A 14,122-nucleotide genomic window follows, 5' to 3' on the forward strand; every position below is an offset into this window, starting at 1 on the left:
ACACTGCAGTCGGATGACATGCGAGTGCAGTGCGATATTTCACACGCTCCCATAGACTTCTATGGGGGTGCGTGAGACGAGAATCGCTGCCAAACGCAGCATGCTGCAATTTATTTCTCAGGCCAATATGACATGAGAAATCAATCGCAGATGGACATTGCCCAATGTTTTATCGGGTTGCACTTGTCCGTGCAAAATGCAGGTGGAACCATACCCTTTGATGAAGCATGGCTGATGCCTACCTGCGGGGGAAATGTCATCCCAGTACGGTGAATCAAATTCGTAGTCCCCATGCAGAATCTTCCTGAACAAGTTCTTGTCATGGCTTTCATAGTCCTCGTCCTCCATCTCGTCGTAGAACGGGGGGTTCCCAGATAGACTATGGGAGACCATACGTTAGCTTTTATACGGTATACCCTCGCTAATACGTTGGTGACGTCCCCTCCTGCCACTTACAGTATATACATGATGACGCCTATCGCCCAGCAGTCAACAGGTCGTCCATATCTCTGTCGTGCAACCACTTCAGGCGCTGCAAAAAATGGTGTGATCCATAAGAAGAGGTGGATTCGAGTATACACCAAGCCTAAAGGCCCCGTTACACGCTACGATTTATCTGACGATATGTCGTCGGGGTCACGGATTCCGTGACGCACATCCGGCATCGTTAGCGGCGTCGTTGCGTGTGACACTTACGTGCGACTCCGAACGATTGCAAATAGGTTGAAAATCGTTGATCGTTGACACGTCGTTCACTTTAAAAATATTGTTCATCGTTTGGAACGCAGCAGATATATTGGTACGTTTGACATCCTGCAAACGACGAACAACATCCAAACGACCGCCTTGGTCAAACAATATATCGCTGAACGATTTTGCGTCACTTGTGAGATCGTTACGTGTGACCGCTAATAAACGACCTATGTGCGATCTTGGCAAATCGTAACTCCGATCTGAGCGTGTCACATCGCTACTGAGATCATCAGATAAATCGTAGCGTGTAACGGGGCCTTAATGCTGTGCCAGAACCATAAATGCTACATAGAGAAAGGGCCTGGTAGTGTGTGTCCATGAGATGGTCTTCATCACATGCTGTTTTATGACAACTTAATGCAGCCTTTAGTGGCATCTTTTTTTTTTCCCCCCAAACAAAACTCATTTATTTTATGTTTTAGGCTACTTTCACATATCCGGTTTGAGCCGTGCGGCTCAATCCGGCTGTGAAACCTATGCAACGGATGCGGTGAAAACACCGCATCCTTTGCATAAGTTTTTACATGCGGCCGGTCCGTTTTTTTCCGGTTGCGGCACGCTACTGAGCATGCGCAGTGAAAGAAACCGCATGCGGCGGCCGGATGCGCTTTTTCCCGCATCGCGCCGCATCCGGCGTCCATAGGCATCCATTGAAAAATGCGCCGCAGCTGCCGGATGCGGCGCGATGCGTTTTTTTTTGCCGGAACAAAAAACGTTGCAGGCAACGTTCCATCCGGCATCGGCTAAATCTGCCGCATGCGGCAAAAACCGGACCGAACGCAAGCCCATGTGGCACAATACGGCACTAATGTAAGTCTATGCAAAAAAAAAAACGCAACCGGCAGCAAAAAAAACGGTTGCGGTTTTTCTGCAGAGCGCCGTATTGTGCCGCAGAGCAAAAACCGGATGTGTGAAACCTGTAAAAAACACATCTTAAAACTACATCACAATTGTTGAAACACACCCTTTAAGAAGTTAAAGGCTCGGCGAGCTCAGCTGATGACGACATGTAAAGTGTTAATTCAAGGTTACAATATTACATTTTGGGGTTAAGCACAACTAACATGTTCAGTCCCTGTAAATCATTGGGTGCTTTTAAGTTTCATCAGATTTTTTACTCCAGTCACACCCAGAGCTGCAATTCTGAGTGTTTCCTAACTAAAGGCCCCGTCACTCACAACGAGATCGCTAACGAGATCGTTGCTGCGTCACCGTTTCCATGTCACAGCAGTGATCTCGTTATGTGTGACACCTACCAGCGATCAGGCCCCTGCTGCGAGATCGTTAGTCATTGTTGGGACCATTTTCTTCAAAGGCGATGTCCTGCTGGGCAGGACACATCACTGTGTTTGACACCTACCAACGACCTCCTAACACAGTCCCAACGCCCGCCGAGATCGTTATACAGGTCGCTGATTGTTACTGCGTCGTTGGTAAGATCTGACTGAGTGACATCTCACCAACGACCTCCCAACAACTTACCAACGATCCTTCTCAGGTCACATCGTGACGGGGGCTTAAGCTGCAGGCCTTCATATCTCACTCTTGCCCCCCGCTGGTTGTGATGTATCCGTGACTTTCGTGAGACATAACCTACTGTCAGAATGCGATGCAGCCGAGTGATTGATCTTGGCAGGGGAAGTATGGGGTCTCTACGCTCCTATATGGACACTGACAGTGTCGGCCCTGAGTCACTTACCCAGATACTCGGGGGTCCCACATGGTTCTTTGATCAGGCTCGTCTCCACTTTGGCCAAATGGAAGTCGCTGATGACAATCTTCGAATTTTTCATGCGATTAAAATACAATAAATTCTCCAACTACAAGAAGAGAAGAGAAGAGTGATCATCTGCAGACGCTGGTTTTCCCCCTATATCACATCTAACAACCATAAAACTAAGTTACCTCCACCCTTGTCACACCCTGGCCTCCTTTACCTTCAGGTTTCTGTGCACGATACAGAGCGAGTGTAGATACGCCACCGCCTCCAGGACCTGCCTGATGACGTTACTCGTGTCCTTCTCCGAGTAATATCCCTGGTCCAGGATCCAGTCAAAGACTTCACGTCCTGATGCCCTGAAGGAGTAATAACCAATGAGAAAAGAATGTATTATGAGAAAAATGTAAAGGAGAACGGCATGTTTCAGCTTAATTGTTGGAAAATATTAACATTTCATTTAAGGAGAACTCTGGAATGATTATAATAACAAGGACTCCTCACTGGAGCGAGCCAGCATCAGTAGGACAGGGCAGGGATCTTCAAGACGAACAGGAATCTCCAGGACAGTGATCTCCAGATCCGTATGGGGGATAGCCAGGGCAGGGCCAGCATCTCCAGAACAGGGCAAAGACAACCAAGACAGGGTGGGAATGACCAGTACAGGGCCAGGATCTCCAGGACAGGGCAGGAATAGTCAGCGCAAGGACAGAATCTTCAGGATAGGGCGGTGATCTCCAGTACAGGGTCAGGATGTCTCCTGGACAGGGCTCACCAGAACAGTATGAGGATACCCCAGACAGGGGAAGGATCTCCAGGATAGGGCTGCGACCTTAGGACTGGGTCAGAATTTCCAGGACAGGGCAGGAATAGCCATTAACGGGCCAGGCTCTCCAATACAGTTTGGGGTTCTCCATGACCGGCCACAGGTCTTCAGAACTGAGCGGTGATTTACAAGATTTCCAGGACTGGCCGGAATCTTCAGGACAGGGAGACAATCTCCACAATTGAGCCAATTGATTTTCAGAACAAGTTGAAGATTTTTATGATGTGGCTAGGAACTTCAGAACAAGGTTGAGATCTCCAGGATGCGGCCAGGATCTCAAGGCCAAGAATAGGATCTAGATGAAATGGTGGGAATCTCCAGGAAGAGGCCAGGACTTCCAATACAGGACTCACATTTTCAAGACAATGAAGAGATCTCCAGGAAAGAGCGGAGATCTCTAGGATGGAGTCAGTATCTTCAGAACAAGGTGAGGATTCTCAGGATAGGGTCAGGATCTCCAGGGGGTGGTGCCTGGATTTTATAGGGTGGGGATCTTCAAGACATTAGTGACTGAATATGTAACGGGTATATAAAAAGTAGAGCAAGATTCACAGAATGAAATATACCAATTAGAAATATTTTTGTTTCATTACCCATTAAAAACCTCCAAAATGTAAATATTGCACTTAATACGTAAAACAAGTCTACCTGATACCAATGCAGAATAAGCCTCCACAGTAAATAGACTGAGAAATTCTATAAATCTCAGAATCACAAGTATAGGGATTAATTCTGGAAATAGGTTGATAATGTATACTTTATGGTACAGTGACCTATTAATTCCCTGATGAAAAAGTCCCTACCCAGCCGTGAAAATTGGTATCCTATAAAAACGCAAATGGCGTCCCGGATCAACATGGTCTTATCCTTATAGGCCCTGTAGCCCCTGGCACTTTAATGACAGTTCTCCATCTTCAGTACAGTGCTGGTATTTGCAGCCCAGGACTGGTATCCGTATAACAGGACCATGATCTCCAGGACCAGGATGGGGCCAGATGGGATAAGATTTCCAGCACAGAGAAGGCATCTCCAGGACGGGGCCACAATTTCCAGGAGAGGATGGAATGCTTCACCTGCTGCTTATGAGACCTCTAATTATAATTATCTATAAAATCGTTCAGGGACTGCAGTGCTCATTACGTGACTCCATATTGTATGGGGACCGTGACTGATAGGGAGCAGACACCAGATGACGTGGAGATTTCTGCTTCCAGCGTTTTTTCTTCTCATCTTCTAAAATCAAAAATCTTCAGATTTGATATTCAGCTGCAGTTTACACAGAGGAGACAGCAGCACACAAAGCTCCACAACAGGCCGCAGCATCTGAATATTGATCAAGAGCTGCAGAGCATCAGCCATGCACCAGAGCCCTGGAGAGCATCAATCATACACCATACTTCTGCACTAAAGCCGTGCAGAGCATCAGATCTACACCAGAGCTCTGCAGAACATCAACCACGCACCAAACCTATGCAGAGCATCAGATCTACACCAGAGCTCTGCAGAGCATCAGCCATACACAAGAGCCTTTCAGAACATCAGATGCTTGCACCAAATCTATGCAGAGCATCAACCATACACAAGAGCCTTTCAGAACATCAGATGCTTGCACCAAATCTATGCAGAGCATCACCCATACACAAGAGCCTTGCAGAACATCAGATGCTTGCATCAAATCTATGTAGAGCATCAACCATACATAAGAGTCCTGCGGAACATCAACTGTGCATCAGACCTATGCAGAGCATCAACCATGCACCAGAGCCCTGGAGAGCATCAATCATACTCCATACTTCTGTACTAAAGCTGTGCAGAGCATCAACCTTGTAGCAGAGCCCTGCAGAGTATCAACCATGCACCAAACCTATGCAGAGCATCAGATCTACACTAGAGCCCTGCAGAGCATCAACCATGCACCAAACCTATGTAGAGCATCAGATGTGCACCACAGCCTGCAGAGTATAAACCTTGCACCAAACTTATGTAGAGCATCAACTCTGCACCAGAGCCCTGCAGAGCATCAACCATACACAAGAGGCCTTCAGAACATCAACTGTGCATCAAACCTAAACATAGCATCAACCCTGTAACAGAACCGTGCAGAGCTCTGCATAGCATCAGCCGTGAACCAGAGTCCTGTTGAACATCAGCCATGTACCAGACCTATGCAGAGCACCAATCGTACACCAGAGCCCTTAGCCACAATACTGCAGATTGTCAATCCTTAACCAGAGACTTTCAGAACAACAGTCCTAAACCAAAGCCATGCAGAGCACTGACATGAAATGATGTATTAAAGAGCATGACTGGGAGACTTGTTGAGATGCAGAGATAACATTATGCTATCTGTAGTGTGTTACTATATTTCCCAAGTCTCCCAGATTTTAAGAGTCCGTGGTCCAGATTCCTGACTCTTCTGCTCATCAGTGTATTCATTGCCTGACATCTGCCTGCAGTGTGGTTCCGCTCTCTCACCACAAGGTGGCAGCACTGCTCTATGTGGCCGTTACCAGTGACTGGCAGAACCGGCTATTTGGACCTGTGTAGACTGCAATGCGCCGCACAGAAGAGACAGAACCGTGCCCGCTGCTAACAGTACACATCAGATAACATAAATGCAATGAGTGCAATATTTCCCTTCAGTCGCTAAATTTAATCTGCTTTATGAGACCTGAAACGTCTGCAGGTCTCCTGCGCAGCAATGAGAGCCTCGTCTGATCTTGGGATACAGTAATACATGCAGCTCTGCTTAATTAACCTGATATCAGTTCAGCTGAATCCTCACAATGTCCGACGTTCTCGTCTCCTACTGAAGATTCTCTTTTTATAGCGATGTAATTACTGTAATAAGTCATTGGACTCAGCAAAATGAGATTAGCGCAAGTATAAATTATATAACTGGTGCATTATCAGCGACATCCGTGATATAGAACCTGCTTCTGCTGACTGGAGACCATAAAATAAGGAGTCAATTAAAGGGCCAGTAATTCTTCAGGCCGAAGTCTTGAGCAGTGCGAGGACATTATGTCAGATGTGATGTAAATGCCTCTGGAGATGGAACGAAGTAGTGACCCTGCATTTTCTGGCCATTATTCCTGGATGGCTGATGACAGCAAGCAATAGATTATATTCACCTGCTCAGGTGATGAACAATATAAACTGCAAGTGAATTTTCTCTTTATTTGGCCTTACACTACATTTAGTGATATGATACGTGATCTGGGTGCACTTACTTTAAGGCAAGAGCAGTACATTGGACAAAAGCTTTCATCAAAGACTCCAGTTCAGCTGCATTGTCTATTGGAGTCTCAGTCTGAAATCTGCCTTCTCTCTCATTAGGTGGCTCAGACTGCCGCCCTCCATGCTTTACATTGCAGTTCTGCCTTTTCAGATTGGCTGAGCATGAATGAGTTCATGAATGAGTTCAGCAGGAATTCAGTATATAGAGATGTGATAACAATACAGCCAAGACAAAAGGAGCTGCAAGCACCTGAACCAACAAAGAAGGAAGATTAACCGGGAAACTGCTGCATGTAGACTGAGGAGAGGAACCCCAATATGGGGAGGACCCACCAATATGAGGCAGATCTTCCATAGTGGGGCTCCCTCTCACGGGGCGTAGCTTCAGTATGAGAAAGAGACCCACTATGAGGTACAGTTTCAGTGTGAGAAAGAGCCCCACTATGGGGCACAGCTTCAGCGTGAGAAAGAGCAGTATTATGGGGTACAGCTTCAGCGTGAGAAAGAGCCCCACTATGGGGCACAGCTTCAGCGTCAGAAAGAGCAGTACTATGGGGTACAGCTTCAGTGTGACGAAGAGCCCCAGTATGGGGTACAATTTCAGTGTGGGGAAGTGCCCCACTATGGGGAGTATCCGTCAATATGGGGCAGATCTTCAGTGAGAGGGAGCCCCACTATGAGGCAAAACTTCACCGTGAGAAAGAGCCCCACTATGGGTCACAGCTTCAGCATGAGAAAGAGCCCCACTATGGGTCACAGCTTCAGCATGAGAAAGAGCCCCACTATGGGTCACAGCTTCAGCATGAGAAAGAGCCCCACTATGGGGTACAGCTTCAGTGTGAGAAAGAGCAGTATTATGAGGTACAGCTTCAGTGTGAGGAAGAGCCCCACTATGGGATACAGCTTCAGCGTGAGAAAGAGCACTACTATAGGGTACAGCTGTAGTGTGAGGAAGAGCCCCATTTTGGGGTACAGCATCAGCGTGAGAAAGAGCCCCACTATGAGGCACAGTTTCAGTGTGGGAAAGAGTCCCACTATGGGGTACAGCTTCAGTGTGAGAAAATGCACTACTATGGGGTACAGCTTCATTGTGAGAAAGAACACCACTATGGGGTACAGCTTCAGCATGAGAAAGAGCCCCACTATGGGGTACAGCTTCAGCGTGAGAAAGAACCCCACTATGGGGCAAGCTTCAGCGTGAGGAAGAGCCCCACTATAGGGTACAGCTTCAGCGTGAGAAAGAACCCCAGTATGGGGCATAGCTTCAGCGTGAGAAAGAGCCCCACTATGGGTCACAGGTTCAGCGTGAGAAAGAGCCCCACTATGGGTCACAGCTTCAGCATGAGAAAGAGCCCCTTCAGTGTGAGAAAGAGCCCCACTTTGGGGCGGAGCTTCAGTGTGAGCAAATATGAGGAGTATCCGCCAATATAGGGCAGATCTTCAGTGAGAGGGAGCCCCACTATGAGGCGGACCTTCAGTGTGAGAAAGAGCCCCAATATGAGAAGGTCCTACCAATATGGGGCAGATCTTCAGTTTTTCAGTGCGAGGGAACCCCACTAGGGAGCGGAGCTTCAGCATGAGAAAAATCCCCACTATGGGGCACAGCTTCAGTGTAAGAAACAGCCCCAATATCGTGTGGAGTGTCGGTGTTAGAAAGAGCCTCAAAAAGGGAGTGGAGCTTCAGTGCGGAAGCCCCAATATGAGGTGGAGATCCAGTGTGAGGAATAGACCCAAAATGGGGCGGATATTCAGTGTGAGACAAAGGTCCACTATGGGGGCAGAGCTTCATGCTGAGAAAGCGCCTAGATATGGTGTGGAGCATCTATGTAGAAAGTAGCTCCAATGTCGAGTGGCGCTTCAGTGTAGAAAGTAGCCCCAATATGGGGTGGAGCATCAGTGTAGAAAGTAGCCCTAATGTGGGGCTGAGCTTCAGTGTGGAAATCTCCTCACGAGTGGCATACCATGATGATGTAGCGCTGTGTAACATGAGTCCATGATACTGCCATAGAGGTAAGCGTTCGTACCACTACTTACAGCTCCATGAAGATAAAATATTCCTTTTTTGTTTCAAAGACATCGATCAATTGCAGGATGTTGTGATGTTTAACCCTGTAAAACAGAGAGAAAGAAGTCATTATTCATCACCATCATCATCATCATCATTATCATCATCATCATCATCATCACAGATGTTATAGGGAGGCAGCACAGAAGAATGGAGGTGATGTGCGATGAATCCCTTCCTGCAGTTACTAGTTATAATAGCGATTCCCTAATGTCGCACCCTTCCGCACTGACCAATGAGGGAGCTGAACTAAGCAGCATGCATCATACATGCGCCACATTGATTGTGTTATTTAGCCACTCTTATCAGCCATTGTGTTAAATTTGGCACATTTTAAGCGTATACTCTTGTTCTAGCAAATAATATCTGAAGTTGCTTTCCCATAATTGAGGGCTAGTGTAATAATCCCAATTATGGATTCATTGTCCTCTGGGCTCTATTCATCTAGGACACTTACATTTTAAGGATGTTGATCTCATTCTTGGCCGCCTTCCTGACTTTTCGGCCATCTCTCTTCAGGAATCTTTTGCAGGTATAAAGTTTTCCAGAAGATTTTTCTTTGGCTCGAAATACTTCACAGAACTCTTCCCTGAGAAGACAATATTACAAGAGGCTCTAGCTAGAGGAACCTCTGAAGATATCGCCCGGCCTTCCCAGAAACAGATCTAACGTATAAATAGCTGAACAGCAATGTGAAATACTTTTCAAAAAAGGAGACTCCATACAGGGTAAAACCGGTGACTCCATGAGGAGAGGCTGACACCAGCGACTGTATGATGAGAGGCCTACACCAGGGACTGTATGAGGAGAGGCCGACACCAGAGACTGTATGAGGAGAGGCTGACACCAGGGACTGTATGAGGAGAGGCCGACACCGGGGACTGTATGAGGAGAGGCTGACACCAGGGACAGTATAAGGAGAGGCTGACACCAGGGACTGTATGAGGAGAAGCCGACACCAGAGACTGTATGAGGAGAGGCTGACACCAGGGACTGTATGAGGAGAGGCCGACACCGGGGACTGTATGAGGAGAGGCTGACACCAGGGACAGTATAAGGAGAGGCTGACACTAGGGACTGTATGAGGAGAAGCCGACACCAGAGACTGTATGAGGAGAGGCCGACACCAGGGACTGTATGAGGAGAGGCCGACACCAGGGACTGTATGAGGAGAGGCCGACACCAGGGACTGTATGAGGAGAGGCCGACACCTAGGACTGTATGAGGAGAGGCAGACACCAGAGACTGTATGAGGAGAGGCTGACACCAGGGACTGTATGAGAAGAGGCCGACACCAGGGACTGTATGAGAGGCCGACACAATGAACTGTATGAGGCGAGGCCGACACCAGGGACTGTATGAGGAGAGGCCGACACAATGAACTGTATGAGGCGAGGCTGACACCAGGGACTGTATGAGGAGAGGCTGACACCGGGGACTGTATGAGGAGAGGCCGACACCAGGGACTGTATGAGGAGAGGCCGACACAATGAACTGTATGAGGAGAGGCTGACACCGGGGACTGTATGAGGAGAGGCCGGCACCAGGGACTGTATGATGAGAGGCCGACACCAGGGACTGTATGAGGAGAGGCCAACACCAGGGACTGTATAATGAGAGGCCGACACCAGGGAATGTATGAGGAGAGGCCGACACCAGGGACTGTATGAGGAGAGGCCGACACCAGGGACTGTATGAGGAGAGGCCGACACCAGGGACTGTATGATGAGAGGCCGACACCAGGGACTGTATGATGAGAGGCCGACACCAGGGACTGTATGATGAGAGGCCGACACCAGGGACTGTATGAGGAGAGGCCGACACCAGGGACTGTATGATGAGAGGCCGACACCAGGGACTGTATGATGAGAGGCCGACACCAGGGACTGTATGAGGAGAGGCCGACACCAGGGACTGTGTGAGAAGAGGCCGACACCAGGGACTGCCGTGGGTGACTCCCCAATGAAATGTCTTTTCACACTTACGTCTTGATAAGTTGTCCCAAATCATATCTGTCGCTCACTTCGGTGGGATGATTATAATCCTTCTTGTCGCCTAATGTCACACATCCAAACGGCATTGCCTGCCTGCAGCGAGACACAGAATATTCTGTCTTTATATGGCACTTTATCATAGGTCACATCAGTATCTTCAGTATTTTCTGTTTATTTACCGATCTCTTTTATTAACTTTTCAATTTATAACTGCGTCTACCTTTCTATCTATCTATATGTCTGTATCATACATATCTATCTATTATGTCTGTCAGAAACATAAGGGAACAACAAACAAAAGACTATATTGCTGGTGCAGAGCCTTCCAGGACAAAACCAAATTGTATATAAATATAAAAAAGGGCAGCACGCCAATGAATATTACAAGAAAAGAGTTTTTATTAGCCCATGTGGCAAGATTTTGGTTCAGAGAATGGTTTTGTGAACATGAACATTGCCACATGGGCTAAGGACTACTTTTTTCTTCCATTATTCACCCTTTTTTTCATTTTTTTACATCAATTTATCATAATACCTTCTAATATCTGCAAAAAAAAAAGTAGTAATGAATGGTGCAACAATAGTAGTATTCTGATTTTCAGAGGTGCTTTCCAAAAATCCCCATAAATACCTGGCAAAAAAAGGGAAGGCAGCACACTAATAGTTAATGTTTAAAGAAGACGGACTCTTTATTAGCCCATAAATTGCAATGGATCGATTATGCTCTTAGCCACTGATCGTTTCTCCAGCTTTCTGATATCTATCATCCCATATCTGTTTATCATTGGTTATGCAGCTCTCATATCTATCTGTTTTCATAACTATCATCTATCTCTCCATCTAATGTCTTTCATTCTATCTACCCATCCATTTATTTTCTCTACATCTCTCATCCATCCGTATCTCCAGGTTGCACTGGGCAGAGAGCCTGGAAATGAGCTGTGTATTTGTGTTTGCCCCGGACATGCGGCGGTTTGCTCTGCATGCATTCCCCCAGGAGCAGAGCGTTGTGCTCCCGCAGAGCGATGCGTAGTGACAGGACGCAGGGCTGTTCGTTCACTGACCTGGAAAGGGAGCACTTAGGGGGAGAGATGCTCACAAGTCACCACCGCTAGGATTAGCGCACAGTTAACTTCTGCGCTGCTGGATGCAGCAGCGACATTACGGGGACCATTATTGATTTTATGCATCCTGAAATTTAAGCCTGCTTTACACGTTGCAATTTCGCATACGATATCGTATGCGATTTGCAACGCCCCCATCGTATGTGCGGCACGTTTAATTTGTTGAACGTGCCGCACAAACGATTAACCCCCGTCACACATACTTACCTTCCATACGACCTCGATGTGGGCGGAGAACGTCCACTTCCTGGAGTGGGAGGGACGTTTGGCGTCACATCGACGTCACGCGGCAGCTGGCCAATAGAAGCGGAGGGGCGGAGCTGAGTGGGACGTAAACATCCCGCCCACCTCCTTCCTTCCGCATTGTGGGCCCGGGAGCCGCAGGAGGCAGGTGAGATCTGTTCATCGTTCCCGGAGTGTCACACACTGCGATGTGCGCTACCCCGGGTACAATGAACAATCTGACGTTCAATTCGTCAGGAATGAACGACGTGCATGCGATGAACGTTTTTTTGTTCAATCGCAATTGCACGTCGCTGTCACACGCTACAACATACCTTACGATGCCAGATGTGCGTCACTTACGACGTGACCCCGCCGACACATCGTAAAATATCTTGTAGCGTGTAAGGCAGGCTTAATACTATGAGGTTGTGCAATCAAACCTTGGTCCCCATCGCACTACTGGGTGGGGGAAGGGCAGTGACAACCACTCAGGATGCATTCTGTCCTGGAGCAGTAATTGTCACCTTACCACTGTCCGCAGGATTATCCTCTAGGTTGACCATGCTTGGAGCCCACAGACTCGGTGGTGGTCTCGACAGTAGGCTACTTTCACACTTCAGTCGTTTCAAATCCGCCAGGTCCGTCGTTGCGACTGAACGACGGATGCATCGTTTTTTAGCTGTCAACGGACGAGTTATTTCACAGGATTCCGTTCACTGGAATCCTGTGAAAAACTGGTCCGTTAGGCTAGGTTCACACTTCCGTTAAATTGTATCAGTCACAATCCGCTGCTCTGGTAAACAACGGAATCCGTTTGGCAGATTCCGTTGTTCCCATAGACTTGTATGAGCGGCGGATTGTGACTGATGATGGTGCGTTGCATCCTCCGCTCGACTGATCAGTCGTGGAACAACTGACCGCGGGGCGGAAGGAACGCAGCTTGTAACGTTTTTTGAGCAGCGCAATCCGTAGGATTTCGCTGTGCATGCTCTTTCTGGCTCCCTGCACACGTAACCAGGATACACATCGGGTTACCAAGCAATGCGCTTTGCCTAGTTACCCGATATTTACCCTGGTTACGTGTGCAAGGAGCCAGCGCTAAGCGGTGTACGCTGGTAACCAAGGTAAATTGAGGGCAACCAAGCAAAGTGTTTTGCTTAGTTTTTACCCGATATTTACCCTGGCTACGTGTGCAGGGAGCCCGACACTTCCCCGCTCGGGTCCGCCCCCTCCCACACTCCGCATGTATACACACACACACACCTGTCCCCAGCCATGCAGACCGTGGCACTGACGTCCTCAGCGCCACGGCCCTGCTCGGCTCCAACCACCTCGCACTCCGCCCCCCGCACACAACAGACTCCGACAATGAATTCTGTTCTTTGTCATCCGTTGTACAACGCATCAGTCACATGCGTCAAGCAACGCATGTGACTGATGCAAAACAACCTAGCCTTACATCCATTGTGTGTCCATTTTACGACAGATCCGTCGTGATCCGTTTGTTTTTTGGACAGCCCAATGGGAGTGCCAGACTAGTTGGGCATACTCAGTAGAACATGACGGAATCCAGAACTGGATTCCATCGTGTGACGGATTACGGCAGAATTCTGCACCATAGACAACCATTATACCTCTTGACGGATTACGACAAAATCCTGCGCATTGCGTTTTTTTGACGCTCCAAAAAACGTTACAGTGTCAGTTCCTTCCGTCCGACGGTCAGTCATTCCACGGCGGATGCAACGCAAGGCCATCAGTCGCAATCCAAGTCTATGGGGAAAAAACTGAATCCTGCTAAATATTTTGCAGGATACCGTATTTTCTCAAAGCAATGGATTGTGACTGATGGAGGAAGACTGAAGGGTGAAAGTAACCTAACATTTGCAGCCCAAAAAGTGGGGACACATGAAGGTTGACAGACAAAGTCTTCATAAATTTGCCCACCGCGGGGCAGTTTGTTGTATGTGTACGCCATTTATGGTGCTTTAAAGTCTATTGATACAAATGTTGCACCGTTGATGCCGTCTAGCCATATCCCTTTTAGAAATCGGAGCCTTCACTAAAATTGTGCGCTACATTGCTGACTGACGCGTGCCATCTGCATGTCCACGGTATTGGAGCGTCTGCCGATGCTTGAGTTGAGATCGCGGATCCTTTGATCCTAATGTAGGTTGA

The 14,122-nt window shown here is 47.9% G+C and overlaps 1 protein-coding gene across 1 annotated transcript in view; it reads right to left on the minus strand.

Annotated features, from left to right (window-relative positions):
- CAMKV (CaM kinase like vesicle associated) overlaps positions 1 to 14,122 on the minus strand; it is a 98,256-nt gene that overhangs the window by 28,447 nt on the left and 55,687 nt on the right. The window contains exons 2-8 of the mRNA XM_075320807.1: positions 10,587 to 10,688; positions 9,059 to 9,190; positions 8,571 to 8,645; positions 2,691 to 2,829; positions 2,453 to 2,573; positions 457 to 532; positions 243 to 379 (exon numbers count right to left, since the gene is read on the minus strand). Coding sequence (XP_075176922.1) covers positions 243 to 379; positions 457 to 532; positions 2,453 to 2,573; positions 2,691 to 2,829; positions 8,571 to 8,645; positions 9,059 to 9,190; positions 10,587 to 10,681 — 775 coding nt within the window. The 5' untranslated portion in view covers positions 10,682 to 10,688. The remainder of the gene's footprint in view (positions 1 to 242; positions 380 to 456; positions 533 to 2,452; positions 2,574 to 2,690; positions 2,830 to 8,570; positions 8,646 to 9,058; positions 9,191 to 10,586; positions 10,689 to 14,122) is intronic.

The sequence above is a fragment of the Anomaloglossus baeobatrachus genome, chromosome 8 (genome assembly GCF_048569485.1).
Source record: "Anomaloglossus baeobatrachus isolate aAnoBae1 chromosome 8, aAnoBae1.hap1, whole genome shotgun sequence".
Lineage (NCBI taxonomy): Eukaryota > Metazoa > Chordata > Amphibia > Anura > Aromobatidae > Anomaloglossus > Anomaloglossus baeobatrachus.